The sequence below is a fragment of the Thamnophis elegans genome, chromosome 12, assembly GCF_009769535.1.
Source record: "Thamnophis elegans isolate rThaEle1 chromosome 12, rThaEle1.pri, whole genome shotgun sequence".
Classification (NCBI taxonomy): Eukaryota; Metazoa; Chordata; class Lepidosauria; order Squamata; family Colubridae; genus Thamnophis; species Thamnophis elegans.
Window position 1 is genome coordinate 1,611,099 of NC_045552.1, and position 23,402 is coordinate 1,634,500.

At 48.1% G+C, this 23,402-nt stretch overlaps 1 protein-coding gene across 1 annotated transcript; it reads left to right on the top strand.

The window, feature by feature from the left end:
• Positions 1–1,033: 1,033 nt before the first annotated feature.
• On the top strand, positions 1,034–19,560 carry PTGIR (prostaglandin I2 receptor). The gene is made up of 2 exons (XM_032227356.1): positions 1,034–2,281; positions 18,821–19,560. The coding sequence occupies exons 1-2, from the start codon at positions 1,436–1,438 to the stop codon at positions 19,061–19,063; spliced, it is 1,089 nt and encodes a 362-aa protein (XP_032083247.1). The 5' UTR covers positions 1,034–1,435; the 3' UTR covers positions 19,064–19,560.
• The last annotated feature ends 3,842 nt before the right edge of the window (positions 19,561–23,402 follow it).

Here is a 23,402-nt window from a genome sequence, read left to right on the forward strand (position 1 = left end):
CATCCAGGCGCTGCGCTTCGGACCCCTGGGGACAGGCAGAGGATCAACCGGTGCGGCTCCTTCCTTTTCTTCCTTCCATTCTCTCCATCTTCAACTCCCAGAATTCCCAAGTCAGCTTTGCTGGGGGGGCTTCTGGGAGTTGAACTCCACAAGTCTTAAAGTTCCCCAAGTTTGGACCCCTCTGATCTAGAGTTTCATCTCTCTGCTGGGTTGGGGGCTTTCTCCCCTCCGTCCAGCAGCGGGAGAGACCCCTGCCCCCAGCCTCTCCTGACGGCCTTCCAGCCTTTCTCCATCCCCCGGCCGAGCCGTTGTTCCGCGGTCCCCGGCCAGCCCTGCGCGGCGACCCCAACCCAGCCCGCTTCTCTGGGGGGCGGTGGGGGCAAGGGCGATTTGGGTTTTTTCCAACTGGGGGCGTCCTCATCCTTGGAGGGAGGGGGCAGCTCCGTAGAGGCTGAATCCAGCTTTCCCCTGGGGGGGGGCAACAAGGAGCAGGCTCTAATTGGGGTAGGGGGTCGTCGGGGGGTGTCAGGAACCGTGGGAACGGTGCCCTGGCGTGGGGGGTGGCCTTCCAACGCCTCCACCTTGTTTGGGGATCCCTGATCCCTCTTCTTAGAGATCTCCCCTAGCCCGACTTTGGACGTGAGCAAGGGGAAGGGGCTCCTCTCCGGCCAGCTAGCAGCCCACCCCTCCGCTGCCCAGCCGTCGCGACCCTCCAGACGCTGGGAAGGGTGCCCGTCCAAGCCAGCCCTTCCGCGGCTTCTGGATCGGAGGAGGTGGGAGAGCAGCCCCCGACCTGGGTGGGTGGGTGCGCGTTGCGCAAGAGCCCCCAGACGGGTCCCCGAGGCTCAGCGGGATCCTGAGCCCGAGAGAACCGGGGCGTGGCGGGGCGGGAGGGGTGGAGGGTAGACAGAAGCCCGCCCGCCTATTGGCTTCCCCCCCCCCGGGGTGGGGGCGGCCAGACTCCCCCCCCCCCAGTCCCCGCCCGCCCGTTGCCGCAGCTCAGCCCCGCCGCTTCTGCAGGCAGCGCCGGACGGCTCGGATGCTCGCGGGTCCCTCCGACCCTCCCGGCCAGCCCAGAAGAGGCGGAGGAGACGACCACCGGCCCAGCCACCCTTTGGGACGGAGCCCCCCACCCCACCCGGACCCCAACCGCCGGAGGAAAGTGGGAACGCCCCAGGAGCGGACTTCTGCTTTCTGTCTTCCAATAGGCGCAGGTATTCCGCTCTTCTCCTTCCCGGGTGGGATGCTGTCAAGCTGCTAGTCCTCAGTGAGGAGCTCTCCCACTAGGAGTCCGTTTTCTTGCTGCTTCTGACTCTCCGGCTGCTGCTTTCTTGACCTTTCTCCAAGCTCTCCTCTGGACAACAGAAGCAGCTTGGGGGGCTCCCTCCCCCTCCAGGTTCCTGGCAGGGTGGTCTCCCCCCCCCCCATCGTGCCAATGTGCCCGACTCGGAGCCCCGGCTTCCCTGGCAGCCTGCCCCGCCAGTGCAGCAACCTCACCGCCCTGCAGACGGACAGCAACCCCACCCTCAGCTCCTTCATGTTTGCGGCCGGGGTGGTGGGTAACTTGGCAGCCTTGGCCATTCTGGGCGTCCACCAGAAAGAACAGAGAGCCAAGACCTCGTCTTTCTGCATCCTGGTGACCGGCTTGGTGGTCACGGACCTGGCGGGCACCTGCGTGGTCTCCCCTCTGGTCTTCATAGCCTACTCCTGCAACTCCACGCTGGTGGGCATGGCGGGGGGCCGGGACTGGCTGTGCAACCTCTTCGCCTTCTCCATGATGTACTTCAGCCTGGCCGCCATGTTTCTCCTCTGCGCCATGGCGGTGGAGCGGTGCCTGGCCATCAGCTACCCCTACGTCTACTCGCAGCACCCCGTCCGGCGGTGGGTCAAGCTCTGCCTGCCCCTCACCTACGTCTTCAGCGGCCTCTTCTGCGCCCTGCCCTTCCTGAAGGTGGGCAAGTTTAAGCAGTACTGCCCGGGCACCTGGTGCTTCGTCGAGATGGACAAGGATATGGTGGTGGGCTACAGGGACGTGGCCTTCTCCCTGTCCTACGCCACCGTCATGGCCCTCCTAATCGTGGCCATCTTCCTCTGCAACGGCCTGGTCATCGTCAGCCTCTGCCAGATGTACCAAAAACAGAGGCATCGCCGGAGGGGGTCCCTGGGCACCAGCCAGCGCCGGAAGAAGAGCTGGTTCAGCCGAGGGGAGGAGGAGGTGGACTATCTGATCTTCCTCGCTCTCATGACGGTCATCTTCGTCATCTGCACGTTGCCCCTCACGGTAGGTGCGGCACCCCCGACGGGTGCAGTCGGCAGCCCGGTGGAAGGGCTCACGTAAAGGGTGGGGGGGGGCTGCCTCCGCTCCACATCCTGTGTTGGAAGAGATGGGGAATTCCTGGGGAAAGAGAGAGTTTGGTGCCCTGGTGAAAGTGTCAGACTAGAAAGCGGGAGGCTGGGAGTTCTAGTTCTGCTTAAGGCGCAAAGCCAAGCCGGGTGACTCTGAGCCAGGCACTTTCTCTCAGCCCTAGGAAGGAGGTAATGGTAATACGCTTAGGACAAACCTTGCCAGGGAAACCGCAGGGACTTGTCCATGGGGAATTCTGGGAGTTGGAAGCCCACCCATCTTTAAAAAGGTCCTTAGAATGGTGCCTGGGAATTCTGGGAGTTGGAAACCCACCCATCTTCCTGTGGCCAATGTTGAGGAACACTTTCCTGGCCTAAGGCGTGGTGGCACCATCCTTCCTTTGAAATCTTCCATCAGCCCAATGCCTGCTCATCGTATCTTGTTCGATGCAGCCCAGAGCCGGCATTGTGGAGGAGAGATTCCAGAAAAAATGGTTTTACCAGCCGGGAGCAGATCCTTCTCCTTCCCAAGACCCTTTTTTTAATAGCCTCTGCCGCTTCTCTGTGACTTCCTTCCCAAGAGCCACTATTATCATCAAGAGTCCAACCACGGAAAGCCGGCCTTACCTCTTGCCTTGTTTTCCTTTGATGCCATCTCTCTCCCCCCCCCTTTTTTTTGAAGTATATAATACCCCAGAATCAGGGTGGCGGGTGGGGGAGAACAGGACAATCTGCATTCTTCCTTCTTCAATCCCTTCTGCCAGCCTCTGTCTCTCTGGCGGAGAAGAAGCGCCCTTTCAAGAAAGGAATAACAAGCGTGTGTTGTCCCCTCTTTCAGGGCGGCGAGAAATGGGAAATATTTTCACCCTGTCCAAAAGCGTCACTTGACAATCTTTTGCAGGGAAAGGCTTAACGTGGAGCCAGTTTGTTAAGACCGAAATCCAAAAACGAAGCGTTTTGACGCACGAATTTTAACCCTAGGATGGGGGGAAGGTGTAGGATTATCCAACTTTCAGCGCTCAGTGAAATTAAAAACGGGGCAAAGTGAATTAAACAATGAATTGATGAGTGAATTTTTTAAAAAGGGAGACAAAACTCACTTAACAAGTGTCTCGCTTAACAACAGTTTCCATTGTGTTTGTAAGTCAAGGATTACTTGTATCTATGCATATATTTAGTTTACTTTAGTTTATTGTCACCGCACCTCATACAACGAAATTAAACGGCATCTTCAATATACAACTATAAAAATAAAAACGCAGACACACGTCCTTCACATGCTGTCTAATTAGAATTGAAAACCCGATATTGCATTAATATTGCACTTTGCCGTAGATTTCAATATAGTTACTGCCCTAGGATAGAAGCGTATATTTACTTATTAAATGTACCACATTTTTCGGAGTATAAGACGCATCTTTCCCCCCTAAACAGGCATGGAAATGTTGGTGCGTCTTATACACCAAATACATTTTTGGCTTCCTGAAGCCCCACAAAAAATGAATAAAAAATGCCCCATTTTTCATAAAAACAGGGACATTTTTGCCTTCCCCCAGCCCCCAGAAGCACTCTGCAGGCTTCTGCAGTTTTTGAGAAAAACGGCCCATTTTCCACCCATTTTTTGCAAAAACGGGGGCATTTTTGCCTTTCCCCAGCCCTGCTGAAGCCTGCAGAGTGTTCCTGGGGGCCAAGGAGGACAAAACCTTTTTTTTTCTTACTTCCTTCTTTGAAATCTTGGTGCGTCTTATACCCCGGTGCGGTTTATAATCCGGAAAAATACGGTATATGCTACCCATCTCACTATCCTAAGCGACACTTTCTAGAGATGTAAATATATATTCTCGAATATAGCTTGGAAAACTTTCTTCTCTCTTGGACATAGAACCCTTGCCTAGGGGCAACCATCTGTCCTTCAACCACTCCTGCTTACACACATCCTTGTCTACAATAAAAAAGAGATTCTTGGTAAGCTGAATTTCCCTGCTTTCTCTTTGTCCTCCTGCCCCCCCCCAACATCTGGGGTCCCGGTGCCCCTTGCCTAAGTATGTGGGTGAGTTGTCAGCAATTTCTCCCATCAGTAGCAGGGAGATAGCAAGGCGGATGTTCTTATTTTTTCCCCCGCAAGGTTCATCAGCCGGGGTTAGGTAAATGCCGAGGTACTCGGCAGATTTTTTGCAACAATCATTGGGGTTCCCCCTCCCCAGTTTTGGATAACGCCCGGTTGCTTGTCTTGATTAAAAGAGGGGACATTTCTGGAGAAAGGGAGAAAAATTGTTCAGAAATAAGCCAGAAAATATAAAGATATGACCCTTTCTCTTTTTGACATCTTTTTCTTTCTTTCTTTCTTTCTTTCTTTCTCTTTCTTTCTTTCTTTCTTTCTCTTTCTTTCTCTCTCTCTTTCCTTCCTTTCTTTCCTTTCTCCTTCTTTTTCTTCCTTCCTTCCTTCTTTCCTTGTTCTTTCTTCCTCCCTCCATCCCTTCCTTCCTTCCTCTTCTTCCTTCTCCCCAATAGAACAATTAGCAATTGGTTTATGATGTGTATCTTCTACTCATTATTATTCCTCTTCTCCACCTCCTCCTCCTTCCTTCCTCCTCCTTCCTTCCTTCCTCACCCCCACCCCACATTTTCAATTCCACACTTGCCCATTTTCAGGTTTATAGCCTTCGCAATGGAGTTATTTATTCATTTAGAGCCGCCTTCCTCAATATTGCCAATTTTAAGACAGGTGGTCTCCAATTTCCAGAATTCCCCAGCCAGGAAGTCATCCATTTATGCCGGTTGCCAAACACCCAAATTTTTGGTCACTTGACCGTGGGGATGCCAGGACGGTTGGTCAGCGGGAGGAGTGCTGTTGTCACTTGGAACCGTCGCTAAATGAAGGGTTGTAAGTTCAAGGACTAACTGTACCATTTTGCTGGGGATGGACGCAGAAAACCATCCTCGTTCTGCACTGCCTTGGTCAAAACTCTCTTCCCCAGTTTTAAGACAGATGCTGCGTTATGAAATGCTCATCACGTTGTTGGTGATTCTTTCGTCTTAAAAGCCACTTTCCTGTCCTCTCTTCCATAATTAAAATTAACGTTCAGGATGGCTCGCCATCAAAAATCAACAGGATGGAGAAAACAGAACAGAAAAACATGTGTGAGAAAGCCGCAAATTAAAGGGGGAAGTGGAAGGAACACAAAAGTCTTTCATCTCAAGGTCAGTCAGGAAGCACGACAAGAGGGAAGGGCCAAAGTCTTACCCAAAAACGGGCATTTTTGCGCAACGTGGCACAGTTGTCAAACAGAGACACAAAGGGGAACAATTGCGTGCCCGGAATCCTAACCACGGGGGCTTAACGGGAATGTTTGCAGAAGAGGTCCAAAGGCCAAGATAGGTTGATTCCCACCCACTCCCAAAGTCGTCTTTGTGACAGCCCCTTAAATATGGGAAGATGCTATCGTGCCACCCCTGGTCCTTCTCTTCCTTAGATTAGACATATCCAGTTCCTGCAACTATTTGTCATATATTTTAGGGATCTGGAAGCTAAAACATATGAAGAACGGCTGCAAGAATTGGGTGTGTCTCTAGATTAATGAAGGACCAGGGGAGACATGATAGCAGTCTTCTAATATCTCAGAGGCTGCCCCAAAGAAGAGGGAGTCAAACTATTCTCCAAGGCACCAGAGGGCAGAACAAGAAGCAATGGGTGGAAACTAATCAAGGAGAGAAGCAACTTAGAACTGAGGAGAAATTTCCTGACAGTTAGAACAATGAATCAGTGGAACAGAAGTTGCCTCCAGAAGTTGTGAATGCCCCAACACTGGAAGTCTTTAAGAAGATGTTGGATAGCCATTTGTCTGAAACGGTATAGCGTTTCCTGCCTAGGCAGGGGGTTGGACTAGAAGACCTCCAAGGTCCCTTCCAACTCTGCTATTGTATTGTATTGTATTGTAATTTAATGAAAAGAAGGACTAGGGGAGATATGATTGCAGTCTTCCAATATCTCAGGGGTTGCCACAAAGAAGAGGGAGTCAAGCTATTCTCCAAGGCACCAGAGGGCAGAACAAGAAGCAATGGGTGGAAACTAATCAAGGAGAGAAGCAACATGGAACTAAGGATAAATTTCCTAAAACTGACAATTAATCAGTGAAACAACTTGTCTTCAGAATGCTCCAAGACTGGAGGTTTTCAAGAATAGATTGGACATGTTATAAAGATGTAACGTTATTGGATGTTTTTAGGAAGATCTAATGGAATGCCATTATATAGTTTAGATTTAGAATATTTCATATAAAAGGATGTAAAAGCAATTATAGTCAAATGAAGGTTGAGGTACAATAATAGTAATATATATATATATATATATATATATATATATATATATATATATATATATATATATATATATATATTTGATTTAAAAATATGTGATTTGGTATGAATTGCAAGTGATGACTGGGGAAGGGAGGCACAGAAATTTTGTATCTGACGGACACACTTTCTATAATGTGTAATGGAAGATGCTTTCATGTTTGTTTGTTTTTTAAAGAATAGATTGGACAACCGTTAGGGTTTCCTGCTTGAGCAGGGGGTTGGACTAGAAGATCTCCAAGGTCCCTTCCAACTGCTATTCGGATTGGGATGGTTACGTGCAATGTGCACATTAGAAAGAAGCAGGATTTTGATTGGAGAGTGTGACTTTTAAAAAAACAAACATTCCCAAGGTTACCCTTGGCATAATTTACCAAGGAATACAGGACTCCTAAGTTTTGAAATGCCTCCTTTCTTCCTTGAGGGTTTTGGGGTTTTCTGTGATATGCCCAGCTGCTGCTGTTGAAGAACAAAAGGAATTTTCTTCTGGGTGCTGTGAAATTGACCGGAACAGCTCGAGAAATTGACTAGAACAGCTCGAGAAATTGACTAGAAGAGTTCAAGAAATTGACTAGAAGAGCTTGAGAAATTGACCAGAAAGCTCAAGAAATTGACCAGAACAGCTTGAGAAATTGACTAGAAGAGCTCGAGAAATTGACTAGAAGAGCTTGAGAAATTGACCAGACAGCTCAAGAAATTGACCAGAGCAGCTCAAGAAATTGACTAGAAGAGTTCAAGAAATTGACTAGAAGAGCTTGAGAAATTGACTAGAAGAGTTCAAGAAATTGACTAGAAGAGCTTGAGAAATTGACTAGAAGAGTTCAAGAAATTGACTAGAAGAGCTTGAGAAATTGACCAGAAAGCTCAAGAAATTGACTAGAAGAGTTCAAGAAATTGACCAGAACAGCTTGAGAAATTGACTAGAAGAGCTCGAGAAATTGACTAGAAGAGCTCAAGAAATTGATTAGAAGAGCTTGAGAAATTGACCAGAACAGCTCAAGAAATTGACCAGAACAGCTTGAGAAATTGACCAGAAAGCTCAAGAAATTGACCAGAACAGCTTGAGAAATTGACCAGGAGAGCTCTTGGATTAAACAGGATTATTTTCAGAAGCTGGATGCCTTTTAAAATTGACTAGAGAGGGATAAACAAGGAAAGCCAAAGATTTGGCAGTTGAAGAGTCCCCCAGCTTTGCTTCTCTTAAATTCATTGTCAACCTCATTCTTTTCAAATGCACAGGAAGGAAGGAAGGAGGTGCCACTTCAGAAAGGTGTCAATATTTAAGGCAGTTTCGTGTTCTCTGGAAGGTCCCGTTATTAAAGCTGAGCCCAAATTAGGTAGAAATGCTTTACGTAATAGAAAAATGCACCCGAATCCTGGGCCATTCGGAGCTTATCCATGTTCACCTCAGTATGTAAACAAGGCAGGGGTGGCAGCTTTTAAGTTTAATCTTGTCTTTTCGCTTTTATCTTCCCTTCGATTTCTCTGGAACTGCAAGGAGGCACGTTAATAAAACCAAAAGCTTCGTTTTAATTTGCAATTTGCAAATCTGACGAAGCGAAAAAGAGGCTTTGGAAAAACAGAGCCTCGTCTTCTCAATGTTGGCTAATGGCCTCCTGGTTGAGAAAGATGCGAGGGAGGGCAGAAAAGTCAAGATGGCAGCCATCTTTTTTTTTTAAAGAAGAATCCTCCAAGTTGTAAATTATGGGCAGTTCAAAATAGGAAATCGTGTACACTGCGGGGTGGAGCAGCTGATATCTAGGGAAGCTTTATGGGCGTGAAATTAAGCCGAGTTTTGACTTCATCCTGTATCTTCAATTTCTACTGGCTGGGGAATTCTGGGAGTTTGAAGTCCACAAGTCTTGACGTTGTCAAGGTGGTTTTATATTCCTCCAATAACAGAATAGCAGAGGGACCTTGGAGATCTTCTAGTCCAACCCCCAGCTCAAGAAGGAGACCATTACAGACAAATAGTTGTCCAATTTTTTTTTTTTTGAAAACTTCCAGTATTGGAGCACCCACAGCTTCTGGTGGCAAGCTGTTCCACGGATGAATTGTTCTCGCGATCAGGAAATTTCTCCTTAATTGCTTCTCTCCTTGATTAGTTTCCATCCGTTGCTTCTTGCCCTGCCTTTAGGTGCTCTTCTTTGGGGCAGCCCCTCAAATATTGGAAGACTACTACCAATCGCCCAGTGGTGGGTTTCAAAATGTTTTCGAACCTACTCTGCGGGTGTGGCCTCCTTTGTGGGAGTGGCTTGCCAGCCATGTGTTTTCTTTCTTTCTTTCTTTCTTTCTTTCTTTCTTTCTTTCTTTCTTTCTTTCTTTCTTTCTCTTTTTTTCTTTCTTCCTTTCTTTCTCTTTCTCTCTCTCTCTCTCTCTCTCTTTCCTTCCTTTTGTCTCTCTGTCCCTTTTTCCTTTTTTTCTTTCATCTCTCTCTCTCTCACTTTTTCTTTCTTTTTTCTTTTTTTCTTTCTTCCTTTCTTTCTCTTTCTCTCTCTCTCTGTGTTTGAGTGTGTGAGTGTGTATGTGTGTGTGTGTCAGTGGTGGGTTTCAAATTTTTTTCGAACCTACTCTGTGGGTGTGGCCTCCTTTGTGGGAGTGGCTTGTCGGCCATGTGTTTTCTCTCCCTCTCTCTCTCTCTCTCTCTCCCTCTCTCTCTCTCTCTTTCCTTCCTTTTGTCTCTCTGTCCCTTTTTCCTTTTTTTCTTTCATCTCTCTCTCTCTCACTTTTTCTTTCTTTTTTCTTTTTTATTTTCTTTCTTCCTTCCTTCCTTTCTTTCTTTTTCTCTTTCTCTCTCTCTGTGTGTTTGAGTGTATGTGTGTGTATGTGTGTGTGTGTCAGTGGTGGGTTTCAAAAACTTGTGGAGCCTCTTCTGTTAGGTGTGGCCTGCTTTCCGGGTCCACTGGTGGAACCTCTTCTAAACCGGTTCGGTAGATTTGACGAACAGCGGTTCTACCGAATAGGTGCAAACTGGTAGGAACCCACCTCTGCAATCACCCCTTCATTTCATTAAGACATACCCAATTCCCGCAACAGTTCTTTGTATGTTTTAGACTAATCCTCTTTGTTGCTCTTCTCTGCACTCTTTCCAGAGTCTCAACATCTTTTTTTTTGCCTCGTGGCAACCAAAGCTGGACGCCGTACATCAAGGCTGGCCTTACCATGGCATTATAAAGTGGTGCTAACACGCCACGCGGTCTTGATTCCCTCCCTCTGTTTTTATGCAGCCTAGGATTGCATTGCATCAATCAAATCGAAATGCAATAAATCAAATTGGCGTTTTTGGCTGCTGCCTCAGACTGCTGGCTCCCCTTTAAGTGATCATCTACTAGGAATCCAGTATCCCTCTCGCAATTACTACTTGTTGAGCCATGTGACATCCAGTCTGCACCTGTGCGTTGGGTTTTTCTTGCCTAAAATGTAAAACTTCCTCTACGCTGAATTTCGTTTTTGTTAGAAATGGCCCCGTGGTTCCAGTCTATCGTATTCAAAGGCCTGCCTTTGCCCTCTTGCCATCCAATGCCAGGCAGTTCCAACCCGCCGCTCCTTAGGATCCGGCTAAAACAGGATGGTAGAAGGCTGTTGTACATGACTGGCGCGACGGAAAACCAACAGCGTGTGATACGTTAGCACAAAAGGCTGTTTGGGTCAGGCTGTGTCAATAATTGAGAGACGTCGAATAAGAACAAGGGATAAATGGGCAAGAGACGACTTGCCAAGGGGTCAAACCTGCCTGATTTTGAGGCTGGGGGGGCAGGGTTTCCTTTGCTGGGGTTCTTTGGCAAAACCCTCTAAAGGTTTGCCCCATATTATGGGCTGGAAGTCCCGCCAATCCAACTCTCCAAACCAAGAGATGGGAGAAGAATCTTGCACGAACCAAACTGAATTTCAAGTTTTGTTCCAGCCTGTAACTAGATGCCAACTAACATGTACCAGCTGAGGTCTTGTGTGCGTGCAAAGCACCGATGTTCTCTGCCCACCTTCAATCACAAGCAGCCTTATCAACCTCATCTAGGGGTAGGAAGAGTTTCTAGGGCACCGAGCAAGTTTGCCACCCCCGTTTTTCCGTTGCATGGCTTTGCGGCATGCAACCTGATTTTTTGGGGGGTGGGCGTTTCTCGTGGAGGGAAAGAGCAACATATGATCAAAGGGAGAATCGAGGCTGGGCTGGTTTTATTTTAACGCCAAGTTTCCAGCTCAGAAAAAGGAGGCCAGCCTGTTTTAGAATACGGGGTAAATAAATATTAGGAAGAGAATTACAGATAGTTCTCGACTTACAGCCATTCAATTTAACGTCTGTTCAAAGTTACGGCACCCCTGGGAAAAGTGACTTACAACCAGTCCTCACACTTACGACTGTTTTCAGGATCCTCCCAGAATTGGGGGCACTTGGCAATCAGGACATATTTACGAAGGTTGTACCGTCCGGGGAATCTTGCGATTTCCCCCACTGGCTTCTTTCCGACATAGCAAAGTCAGTGGGGGGGGGGGAGCAGGATTCACCTAACGACCATATGGTTCGCTTAACAACGGAAGTGATTCGCTCAACCTTGGCCAAAAAAAAAAGGTCATAAAATCAGGCATGACTCCCTGAACGGCCTCCTCGCTCAGCAAGGCAAGTTTTGGGCCCAACGGAGGTCGTAGATTCAGGACTGTTGGGGAGGGGTGGACCATGCACTTAGAAAGGGAGGGGGCTTCAACTGCTGTGATCCCTGGGAAAAAAAGTTACCCCAAATGCTGCAGATATTGGAAAAAGCACGCACGAAGCCAGGAAGCCATTAAGGCGGTAATTATCGCTCTGTAGGACCGGAAAAACTCCAGACCGCCAGTCTCCGGAGAGCATCTCCTTGTGGTCTCAGGGAAGGTGGGAAAATACTTCTAACTGCTGCCGGTCTCTGGCTCCCAGCTGTGGAATATGGGCCAGGGAATCACGCCAGCACTAGGAGAAGGCAATTTTCCCCTCCTCTCATCTCAGCACCCATCTCCATCTGAAAACTGCCAGGCACTGCAGAGTTGCTGGCCAAATGTCCTTTTTATTGTAAAAGCAGGGCAATATTGGATACCCAGGAAGGGGGGGGAGGAAGGGGGGAGGCTTGCATTTCGTTGAGTGCCGTTTTCAGTCCAGAGCGGTGGGATCGAGTTTAATTGGGTCCCGCATTGGCTGCTGGCCAAGCTTGTCCTCCAAGACAAAATGCAGCCGTTGACTTACGACAAGCCTGGCATACGGAGCCCGCTTGGTCAGCGGCCAAAGGTTTTGAGACTCTTGAATCTGGCGCCTTCCAGAAGTGCTGAGACTCCCAGCCAGCCTGTCCCGGGGTCTATAACAACTAGCATCCCCCTTTCTTTGGAGAAAAGTTTCTCAACCTCAGTGACTTTAAGAAGGGCGGACTTCAACTCCCGGAATCCCCCAGTTTGATGCTTTAGGAGGGGTGGACTTCAAGTCCCAGAATCCCCCAGTTCGGTGCTTTAAGAGGGGTGGACTTCAAGTCCCAGAATCCCCCAGTTCGGTGCTTTAGGAGGGGTGGACTTCAACTCCCAGAATCCCCCAGTTCGGTGCTTTAGGAGGGGTGGACTTCAACTCCCAGAATCCCCCAGTTCGGTGCTTTAGGAGGGGTGGACTTCAACTCCCAGAATCCCCCAGTTCGGTGCTTTAGGAAGGGTGGACTTCAACTCCCAGAATCCCCCAGTTCGATGCTTTAGGAGGGGTGGACTTCAACTCCCAGAATCCCCCAGTTTGGTGCTTTAAGAAGGGCGGACTTCAAGTCCCAGAATCCTCCAGTTTGATGCTTTAGGAAGGGTGGACTTCAACTCCCAGAATCCCCCAGTTCGGTGCTTTAAGAGGGGTGGACTTCAACTCCCATAATCCCCCAGTTCGGTGCTGTAGGAGGGGTGGACTTCAACTCCCATAATCCCCCAGTTCGGTGCTGTAGGAGGGGTGGACTTCAACTCCCAGAATCCCCCAGTTCGGTGCTTTTAAGAAAGGTGGACTTCAGCTCCCAGAACTCCCTAGCCATGCTGGTTGGGGACTTCTGGGACCTGAAGTCCACTTCTTTTCACATTAATTACCAATCAGTCTGGGGAATTCTGGGAGTTGAAGTCCACCCATCTTAAAGTGGCCAAAGTTGAGAAACACTCATCCTACACTGAGAAACCTACCAAGAAATCCCATTTCCTGGTCATTTCTATCATGGGTCCTCCACCCTCGTCTTCTTGCAACTTCTGATTCAGCTTATTTTGTCAGCTGTCTCTTCCCAGAATATTCCCTTCTATTCCTTGGGGGAAAAGACTCACAAAATGGGGGCAAAGAATTTTGCAAGCCAAGATCCGATGCACTACGGTTCCCATCCTACGTCGGCCAGCCCAACGAATGAGGCTCGAATGAGGGCAAGCAAAGTTTAGTCATTTTTTCAACCAGCATCCCGAGAGGCCTTTTCTCTGGAAAGCCTTAGCTGCTTCTCCAAGTGGAGCAAAGATTTTTCTAAAACAAAGACAGAATAACAAGAGTTGGAAGGGACCTTGGAGGTCTTCTAGTCCAACCCCCTGCTCAAGCAGGAAACCTATCATCCTGGTCAAATGGCTGCCCAGTTTCTTCTGGAAAATTTCCAGAGTTGGAGCATCCACAACTTCTGGAGGCAAGGAGTTCCACTGACTGTTTTTTTCCCCACTTTTAGGAAGTTTTTCCTTAGTTCCAAGTTGCTTCTCTCCTTGATTAGTTTCCAAGTTGCTTCTCTCCTTGATTAGTTTCCACCCATTGCTTCTTGTCCTGCCTTCAGGGCCTTTGGAGAATAGCTTGGCTCCCTCTTCTTTGGGGCAGCCCCTCAAATATTGGAAGATGCTATCATGCCCCCACTGGTTCTTCTTTTCGTTAAAGGAGACACAACCAATTCCAGCAACTGTTCTTTATGTTTTAGCTCCCTAATCCTCTTTCTTGCTCTTCTCTGCCCTCTTTCCAGAGTCTCCACGTCTTTTCTACATCGTGGCGACCAAAACTGAATGCAAATATTCCAAGCGTGGCCTTCCCAAGGCCTTATAAAGGGGTATTAACACGCCACGCGATCTTGATTCTCTCCCACTGTTAATGCAGCCTTGGCTGGTTTTTGGCAGCTGCGGTGTCCAAGTTACTTGTGAGGAGACCCTATTTCCATTTTTACAAAGTGGCAAAGCCACTCCAGTTTTCCATTTGGAACTCGGGGAATCTTAACACAGCTGACTAATGGACCGTTTTTCCATCCAGAATCAGATGGATGTTTAATGGAAGGGAGAATTCGGATAGGGTTTTTGTTTTTTTTTAAATAAAAAAAATAAACCCGTTTTTTTTTTTAAAGAAAACACCCCCTTACAAAAAGGCACTTTATAAAAACACAGCTGCAGTATTTGCAACGCCACCAAACATATGTTTTATTTCTTTGTTAAGAGGCCCTACGAATGCTTTTAAAAGTGCTTTATAAACCAGCATTCCGAAGAAATTGCGTTTCATCCAGCAAGGATTTTTCTCCCCATGTCCTTCTTTTCATTAAACTAGCCAGGCCCAGTTCCTGCAACCCTTCTTCATATGGTTTAGCCTCCAGTCCCCTAATCCTCTTTCTTGCTCTTCTCTGCACTCTTTCCAGCGTCCCCAACATCTTTTCTACATCGTGGCGATCAAAACTGGACGCAGGATTCCAAGTGTGACCTTATAAAGTGGTATTAATAGCAATAGCAATAGCAGTTAGACTTATATACCGCTTCATAGGGCTTTCAGCCCTCTCTATGCGGTTTACAGAGTCAGCATTATTTCCCCCACAGTCTGGGTCCTCATTTCACCCACCTCGGAAGGAATTACCCCTTCACCTGATCTTGATTCTCTCCCTCTGTTGATGCAGCCTAGAACTGTGTTGGCTTTTTTGGCAGCTGCTGCACACACGGCTGGCTCCTATTTAAACGGTTGTCCACTAGGACTCCAAGATCCCATCCTCCAAGAAAGATGGAGGGTATAGATGTAGAATATCGTATACGTACTGTAGAAGATATAGTATATTGTATATATAGGAAGCCAGATTCTCTTTAACAACCAAGTTACTAACCTAACAACAGCAGGGATACACTTAACAACCGTGGGAAGCAAGGTCATCAAACGGGGCAAGACTCACTTTAAGAACTGTCTCCTTTAGCAACAGAAATTTTGGGGTTCGTTGTGGTCGTACGCCAAGGACTACCTGTATATAGATATAAAGTGGTATATAGATAGATACCATTCATCATCATCATCATCATCATCATCATCATCATCATCATTATTATTAGGAAACATGAAAATCTCCTAATGAATTTAGGTCAGTTGGGAAGCGATGTCAGGATCCCAAAACTTTCCATTTGCTCTGCCGGGAATTTGTGTAAATCTTTAATTCTTTGCTTTATTTGGCTGGTTCTGGGTCTCCTTTTACCTGGTCAAAGGTTCTTCCAACTGGGTAAAACTTGATGAAGTATCTTGTGGAGTTAAACTGCCAAAAATAACTATTCCTTGATTATTTTTTTTAAGGGCAGCCATTCGTGTTTTTTTTAAAGGAAGAGTTTTTTATTCTGACAGACAGACCCAAGCTAAAAATACAGACCAACATTTATAAATACAAGCTCTGCTTAAACAGGCATCCTGCTTGTAAATTTCCACCTCCGTTACAAAGCCTGGCTTAATTTTTGCATCCTGGGCACGGATCAAATTTTTACTGGGTTTTGTCGTCAAGAGAATAGAGGTCAGGAAGGGGACAGCATCATCACCTCCCATTTGCAATGTCCTATGTAGGCGGTCCTCGACTTACGACCACAGTGGGCAGCAAAACTTCCATCGCTAAGCAAAGGAATTGTTAAGTAAGTTGCAGTCAATTTTAGGACCTTTTGGCCACAGTTGTTAGGTCAATTATTGCAGTTGTTAAGTAACTAAGTAAATTCTCTGCAAGAAAATCATCAAGCTCAGAGAGCACCAAGAATCCCACAGTCGTCATCCTTCTCCTCCCCCCCTTCTAATACTGATGACGTTACCTAGTTTGGTAATGAAATGTGTGCAAGAAAGCAACCAAGGACCTCACAGTCTTCCTCCTTCACTCTCTTCCCTTTTCCTCCCTTCTCCGTCATACAATGTCCCTTCTCTTCCATTTTGTGCACATTCCGTTCTAGCCCTGATGATGTTACCTAGCTGGGTCGTGAGACGTCTGCAAGAATAAAACATAGCTCAGAGAGCATCAAGGACCCCACAGTCTTCCTGCTCCTCCTTCTCTTCTTCCTCTCCACAAACCCCACTCCCTTCTACAACTGATGGTGTTCCCTAGTTGGGTCATGAAACATCTGCAAGAAATCCACCAAGATCAGAGGGCACCAAGGACTCTGCAGTCCTCTTCTTCCTCCTCCTCTTCCTCCCATTCATCATTCTCCTCCTCCCCTCCTCTTCCCCACAACCCCCCTCTCTTCTAGCACTGATGGTGTTACCTAGTTGGGTAATGAAACATCTGCAAGAAATCCACCAAGATCAGAGGGCACCAAGGACTCTGCAGCCCTCTTCTTCCTCCTCCTCTTCCTCCCATTCATCATTCTCCACCTCCCCTCCTCTTCCCCACAACCCCCCTCTCTTCTAGCACTGATGGTGTTACCTAGTTGGGTAATGAAACATCTGCAAGAAATCCACCAAGATCAGAGGGCACCAAGGACTCTGCAGTCCTCTTCTTCCTCCTCCTCTTCCTCCCATTCATCATTCTCCACCTCCCCTCCTCTTCCCCACAACCCCCCTCTCTTCTAGCACTGATGGTGTTACCTAGTTGGGTAATGAAACATCTGCAAGAAATCCACCAAGATCAGAGGGCACCAAGGACTCTGCAGCCCTCTTCTTCCTCCTCCTCTTCCTCCCATTCATCATTCTCCTCCTCCCCTCCTCTTCCCCACAACCCCCCTCTCTTCTAGCACTGATGGTGTTACCTAGTTGGGTAATGAAACATCTGCAAGAAAGTCACCAAGCGCAGAGAGCACCAAGGACCCCACAGTCCTCCTCCTCCTCCTCTTCTTCCTCCTCCTCTCCTCTCCAGAAACCCCACACCCTTTTAGCCCTGATGATGTTACCTAGTTGGGTTCCCACAGTTCAACCAGAGCTGCAAATATTTTTCTTCCCTGGATACACACAGAGGCTGAGACACCCAAACTGATCTTGCAACCTGTGGTTTTCTGGGTCAGAACTCCAGATGCTCCTTGCCAGGGGATGCGCAGCTGGAGGAAACATCTGGGCTCAGGATGAGCCCCTTATTTGGGCCACCTGTGTCCCGGCACTTCTGCATTTTTTTTCCCCTTCCCTCCAGACCTAATTTTCCTCTTGGGACAAGAAGGGCCCCTCCCTCCGTTCCCACCCTCCATTCTCAGGACTTTTGCAATCAGCCGAGTTAAGAGGTCAAAATCGCTCTCCATTTTCTTGAAGAAGGAAAAAAAACACCAAAAATTCTGCTATTCATTTGGGGGAAGAACAGAGCAATTGGGACGAAAATAGAAGCGAGGCTGAAAATCTATCATGGGTATTATAAATAACATGGACTCCATCCTTAGTGTCTTCGCATTAATCTTAAATACCCCATGTAAACTGAGTGGAGAAAGTAGAAAGGCAGAGAAGGAGGGAGGGAGGGGATTGGAGAGAGGAAAGGAGAAGGGCGGAAAAGAGGAGGAGAGAGAGAAGGAGCGGAAAGAGGACAGAGGAGGAGGAGAGAAGAAGGGGAAGAAGAGAGGGATGGTAGAGGGAAGAAAGGAGGGAGGGAGGAGGAGAGAGGGAGAAAGTAGGGTGGCGGTGAAATAGGGCATAATATGGTGTGTGGAAAGCAGAAGAGCAAATAAGAGTAGTTGTGGGTTGATGGTAAGAGAAACTGATATAATATTGGATAACACAAAACAGCGTATGTTAAGATATAATGGTATACTTGTGGTTACTTATAGGAAAATAAAAATAAACAAAACTTTTCAGGAAAAAAAATTCGGGAGTCCAAACCCCTCCCACCCAGGAAGCTGAAATGGGATTGTTGCAACGACAAAATGTTTAAAAAAAAGAGTGAAAAATCAGAAAAAAACAAAGGTGATTTTTCAGAAGCCCCAAATTCCAGGGGTTTCGTTGCACCGAGGACCGAATTCACCCTGCGTATCTCTCAAGATGAACCTCCACGGAAGCCAGAACCTTGACTTGTGAGGTTGGGGGGGGGGGGGTCCTTTCTCAAAGCTTGGAACGATTTCGAGTGATCTGGGAAGACATCCGCCAGGATCTCCAAGCTGGGCAATTTTTTAAGAGTTGTGGATTTGAATATTTGTAGCTCTGGGTTGAAATGAGGGGCTTCCCTCTGAGCTGGGTGGTTTCCTTGCAGGCGTTTCATGGCCCAACTAGGGAACATCATCAGTGCTAGAAGGGAAAGGAGGAGGAGGAGGAGGAGGAGGAGGAGGAGGAGGAGGACTGGGGAGCCCATGATGCTCTCTGAATTGGGGGGGGGGGTTTCTTGCAGACGTTTCATGGCCCAACTAGGAAACATCATCAGTGGCAGAAGGTAGTGGGGTGTGTGGAGAGGAGGAGGAGGAGGAGGAAGAGGAGGAGGAGGAAGAGGAGGAGGACTAGGACTGTGGGGCCCATGATGCTCTCTGAATTGGGGGGGTTTCTTGCAGATGTTTCATGGCCCAACTAGGGAACATCATCAGTGCTAGAAGGGAAAGGAGGAGGAGGAGGAAGAAGAGGAAGAGGAGGAGGAGGAGGAGGAGGAAGAAGAAGAGGAAGAGGGGGAGGAGGAGGAAGAAGAGGAAGAGGAGGAGGAGGAGGAATCCTTGGTGCTCTCTGAGCTTGCTTCTTTTCTTGCAGACATTTAATGACCTAAGTAGAGAACATTATCAGTGGCAGAAGGTAGTGGGGTGTGTGGAGAGGAGGAGGAGGAGGAGGAGGAGGAGGAGGAGGACTGTGGGGCCCATGATGCTCTCTGACTTAGGGAGGGTTTCTTGCAGACGTTTCATGACCCAACTAGGGAACATCATCAGTGCTGGAAGAGAGAGGGGTTTGTGGAGAGGAGGAGGAGGAGGAGGGCTGTGGGGTCCCTGGTGCTCCCTGAGCTCCTTTCCTAACCTTTTCCTTCCTCCTGCCCTCTAGATCCGAGCCTACATCGGTGGCATCAATCCGGACCACAACGAGGCGTCCGACATGGTGGCCTTCCGCCTGAGTGCGCTCAACCCCATCGTGGACCCGTGGCTCTTCATCATCTTCCGCCACGCCGTCTTCCGCAGCCTCCGCCAAATCTTCTGCTACCGGCTCAGCTGGCCCTGCTGGTCTCGCCCACCCAAAGGGACGGCCACGCTGCGGATTCAGGAGAGCCAAGCCCAGTCGGTCTGCTGAGACGCCCCCCCTGCTGCTCAAACATGATGGAATGCGGGGCTCCGTGGCAGGGGGGGGAAGGGGGCCAGTGAGGAAGGGCCTGGGGAGGCGGGCGGGAAGGGCCCCCCTCCACCATCCCCGAGGGAGTCCAAGAACCGACAGGGACAGAAGGACCGTCTCCTTGGGAAAAGCGGATTGGGGAAGGATGACCGCGTTGGAAGGGACCTTGGAGGTCTTCTAACCCACGTTGAGAAACGTTGAGGACATCTGAGGAGGCTTCGGGTGCAGGAGAAGGGAAGGTCCATTCTGCCTCCAAATGGGGATAAATTGGAGGGAGGGGACGGGGAGAAACACAAGGGAACCACCTGGGGTTTCCTTGATACCTCGTGGGCTCCAAAGCCCTTCTCTGGCTTCAGGTGTGAGTAGTGATGCTCACTTTTTGGGGTACCACTTCAGGCAGGACGCTGCTGGTCGCAGGGAAGAGATCCAGAGAACTTGGATGGGTTTTGAAGACCTAAAGGAAGCATCGAAAATAAACTTTCATCTCTCCATCTAACTTATTTCTTAGATTTTATTTTTTAAAAATCTCTGGGATCTCCAGATGCTCGGCGGCTCGTAAACCCTGCGAAACGCCACAACGTAAACTCAAGTAGGGAAATTGCAAAAATAAAAAAAACCACCCACCACAGTTTAACTAGGCCACAATACAGCTTAGCTTCTCCCAAAGGAATCTGGCTGGGTCCATTTGTTTTTATTTGATTTTTTTTTTTTTTTGGCCCAGCATCTTTTTTTCCAATTCAAATGGGATTGCAGGTTTTTTTTGGAGGGGGGGACTGAGAACAAAACATGGCTGGCTTTGAAAGAAAAAAAAATCAAATGTTTCGCTGGGAGTTTTAGGATTATTTGGGGACGAAGTGGATTATTTTATTTTTTTGGGACCAGAGTTAGGGACAAGCACGTGGAAGCTTAACACCTTATCCTTTCGGTGGCGCAGTGGTTAAATGCAGCACTGCAGGCTACTTCAGCTGACTGCAGTTCAGCAGTTCGGCTGTTCAAATCCCACCAGGCTCAAGGTTGACTCAGCCTTCCATCCTTCCGAGGTGGGTGAAATGAGGACCCGGATTGTTGTTGGGGGCGATATGCTGACTCTGTAAACCGCTTAGAGAGGGCTGAAAGCCCTATGAAGCGGTATATAAGTCTAACTGCTATTGCTATTGCAATCTATCTATCTATCTATCTATCTATCTATCTATCTATCTATCTCTGTCTTTCTGTCTATCTATCTATCGGATTGTTGGGGGCGATATGCTGACTCTGTAAACCGCTTAGAGAGGGCTGAAAGCCCTATGAAGCAGTATATAAGTCTAACTATTACTATTGCTATTGCACTCGTGGTTCTTCTGACCCCTATTTAGAATTATTTCTCATCACTAGAAAATCCAGAACTGAAAGGGAAAAGCAGAAGAAAGCATTTGGCCTTAACAACAAGTGTCCCACGGATCAGAAATCAGAAGCACTTTTGGGTAGTAGTTTTTCCAGCTAACAAAAACTTTTGCAGAACCTTCTGACTTTTAATAAGTTTTGTTAGCTGGAAAAGATGCCACCAGATTCCTCCTGGTTCTTGGCCAGTCCAGACAAACAGGACCTATCTCTGGTTATTTCCGGGATTACAATGACCAGCTGATCCCTTTTCGTGCCTTCGTAACTCCTCAGAGATCTCCAGTTTTTCTTCCACTTCTTGAGCGTTTTCTTGCAGACATTTCAGTGACCCTATTAGGTAACATCATCCTTGGGGGGGGGGAGGTCTGTCTCAGCTTCTTTTCTTGCAGACCTTTCATTACCCAACTGTGTAACAACATCAGTGCTGGCGAGTGTGGAGTTTGCTCTGTTTTATATAAAGTAGCTGGCCCTACCTCTGAGGGTTGGAGTGTGCTTTTCCCCTCGTTAGTTCCTTGATTAAGATATTGTTTCTCTGCTAGATCGTTTGCCTGGAGTTAATCCCTGCTTATCTGTGTGTATGGGCTGCACGGATGACGTTACCCAGTTGGGTAATGAAAAGTCTGCAAGAAAAGTCCCAAGAGTTTATAAACAATTCATTATCTCCTCCTGAGAACAGTCTGCAGCTCTTCTGTCCTCCGGGAAGAGAGAGGGTTGGCGTGACACATTTTCATGAAATCCTCAACCTGAAGCAATGATCAAGGTTGCCCTCCTGGAGATGTGGGTGCTCCATTGCTGGAGTTCTTCAAGAAAAGATTGACTAGCCATTTATCCCGGATGGTGCAAGTTAGCAATAGCAATAACAATAGCAGTTAGACTTATATACCGCTTCATAGGGCTTTCAGCCCTCTCTAAGCGGTTTACAGAGTCAGCATATTTCCCTCCACAGTCTGGGTCCTCATTTCACCCACCTCGGAAGGATGGAAAGCTGAGTCAACCCTGAGCCGGTGAGATTTGAACCGCCGAACTGCAGATAGCAGTCAGCTGAAGTGGCCTGCAGTACAGCACTCTAACCACTGCGCCACCTCGGCTCATATAGTTCATAGTTCCCTTGCTAGAGCAGAGGATTGGACTAGAAGACCTCTAAGGTCCTTTCTAACCAGAGTGGGGCATCCTACCAGGTTAACAACCGGTTTGGTAATCGTGCGCTTGATAAAAAAATACCTTCCGCATTACCGCTGGGGAGAAAACAGCTGATGCGCAACTCAGCTGAGAAGATATAGGGGACTTAAGCACAGGGCTGAGTGGGTGGGTGGGCCCACTTCATCGTCAGAGCAAACCGGTTCGCTGCCAGCTGATGGTTAGAGCTACTGGTTTGCCCAAACCTGTCCGAACCAGTATTATCCCGATTTCCAATCCCATGATTTCATGAAGCCTCTTGCTAACTCAATGAATCCCTCCCTCTCTTCGAGTGAGGAGCTCAGTGGAAGCCCTGGGGGGAAACGGAGAACATCTTCTTCCAAACTGGGATTGCCTTCATCTTAAGACTGTCCTGTTGGGTAGGGAGGGAGGAAATGTGGGCCTTTTCACCACACAGATGGAGGTTGAGTCACACCACTTAACCACTGAAAAATGTAAGGTTCTGCATTTAGGCAAGAAAAACGAAATGCACAGGTACAGTATAGGTGGTACTTTGCTCAATAGTAGTAACTGTGAAAGGGATCTTGGAGTCCTAGTGGACAACCATTTAAATGGGAGCCAGCCGTGTGCAGCAGCTGCCAAAAAAGCCAACATAGTTCTAGGCTGCATCAACAGAGGAAGAGAATCAAGATCACGTGAAGGGTTAATGCCATTTTATAAGGCCTTGGGAAGGCCACACCTGGAATATTTGCATTCAGTTTTGGTCGCCACGATGTAGAAAAGATGTGGAGACTCTAGAAAGATTGCAGAGAAGAGCAACAAAGAGGATTAGGGGACTGGAGGCTCAAACATACGAGGAACGGTTGCAGGAACTGGGTATGTCTAGTTTAATGAAAAGGAGGACTAGGGGAGACATGATAGCAGCCTTCCAATATCTCAGGGGTTGCCACAAAGAAGAGGGAGTCAAGCTATTCTCCAAAGCACCTGAGGGCAGGCAAGAAGCAATGGGTGGAAACGAATCAAGGAGAGAAGCAACTTAGAAGTAAGGAGGAATTCCCTGACAGTGAGAACAATTAATCAGTGGAACAGAAGTTGCCTCCAGAGGTTGTGAATGCCCCAACACTGGAAGTCTTTAAGAAGATGTTGGATAGCCATTTGTCTGGAACGGTATAGGATTTCCTGCCTAGGCAGGGGGTTGGACTAGAAGACCTCCAAGGTCCCTTCCAACTCTGTTATTCTATTCTATTCTACTTTTCAAAGCCCTCTCTGTAGCCTCCTCCTCTCTCCGTGGGAGTTTGAGCATCTTAGTCCCCCCGAAGGCATGACTCTCTCCGGTCCCCTGATGGAGGAAACTCCTGGATGTCAACAGGGTTTCCTCTTCTGTCAGCAAACGCTAGAAGTTTGAGCAACCCATCCACGGGCTTGCGACAGCTCTGGAACTCAAGTCAAGAAGGGAAGACGTGGGTGGGGGAAAACGTCTTTGAGCATTACTCAAAAAGGCTGGGCCGGGCTGATGGGAGCCGTTTGGCCCAGAAACACAGTCAGGGATGGTTGCAAAGCCACATCCCCTTTCGAAAACTAGCAACGCAGACGTTCTGCATCGTGGAGGTGTTGGGTGAGGTGGCCCAGAGAATGATGAGATAATTTCCCTCTACTCCGGGCTGGGTGTGTGTGTGTGTGAAGTCAAAATGAACTCCAGCGTGTTATTTTAGCAATAGCAATAGCAGTTAGACTTATATATCGCTACTTGAGAGACCGCCTGCTGCCAATCACCTCCACTAGA

What these genes read in the sequence shown, in the direction of transcription:
- PTGIR (XM_032227356.1), top strand. Translation starts at nt 1,436, where the DNA reads ATGTGCCCGACTCGGAGCCCCGGCTTCCCTGGCAGCCTGCCCCGCCAG. An exon ending in TCTGCACGTTGCCCCTCACG is followed by an intron (nt 2,282 to 18,820) that starts GTAGGTGCGGCA and finishes CCTGCCCTCTAG; the next exon opens with ATCCGAGCCTACATCGGTGG.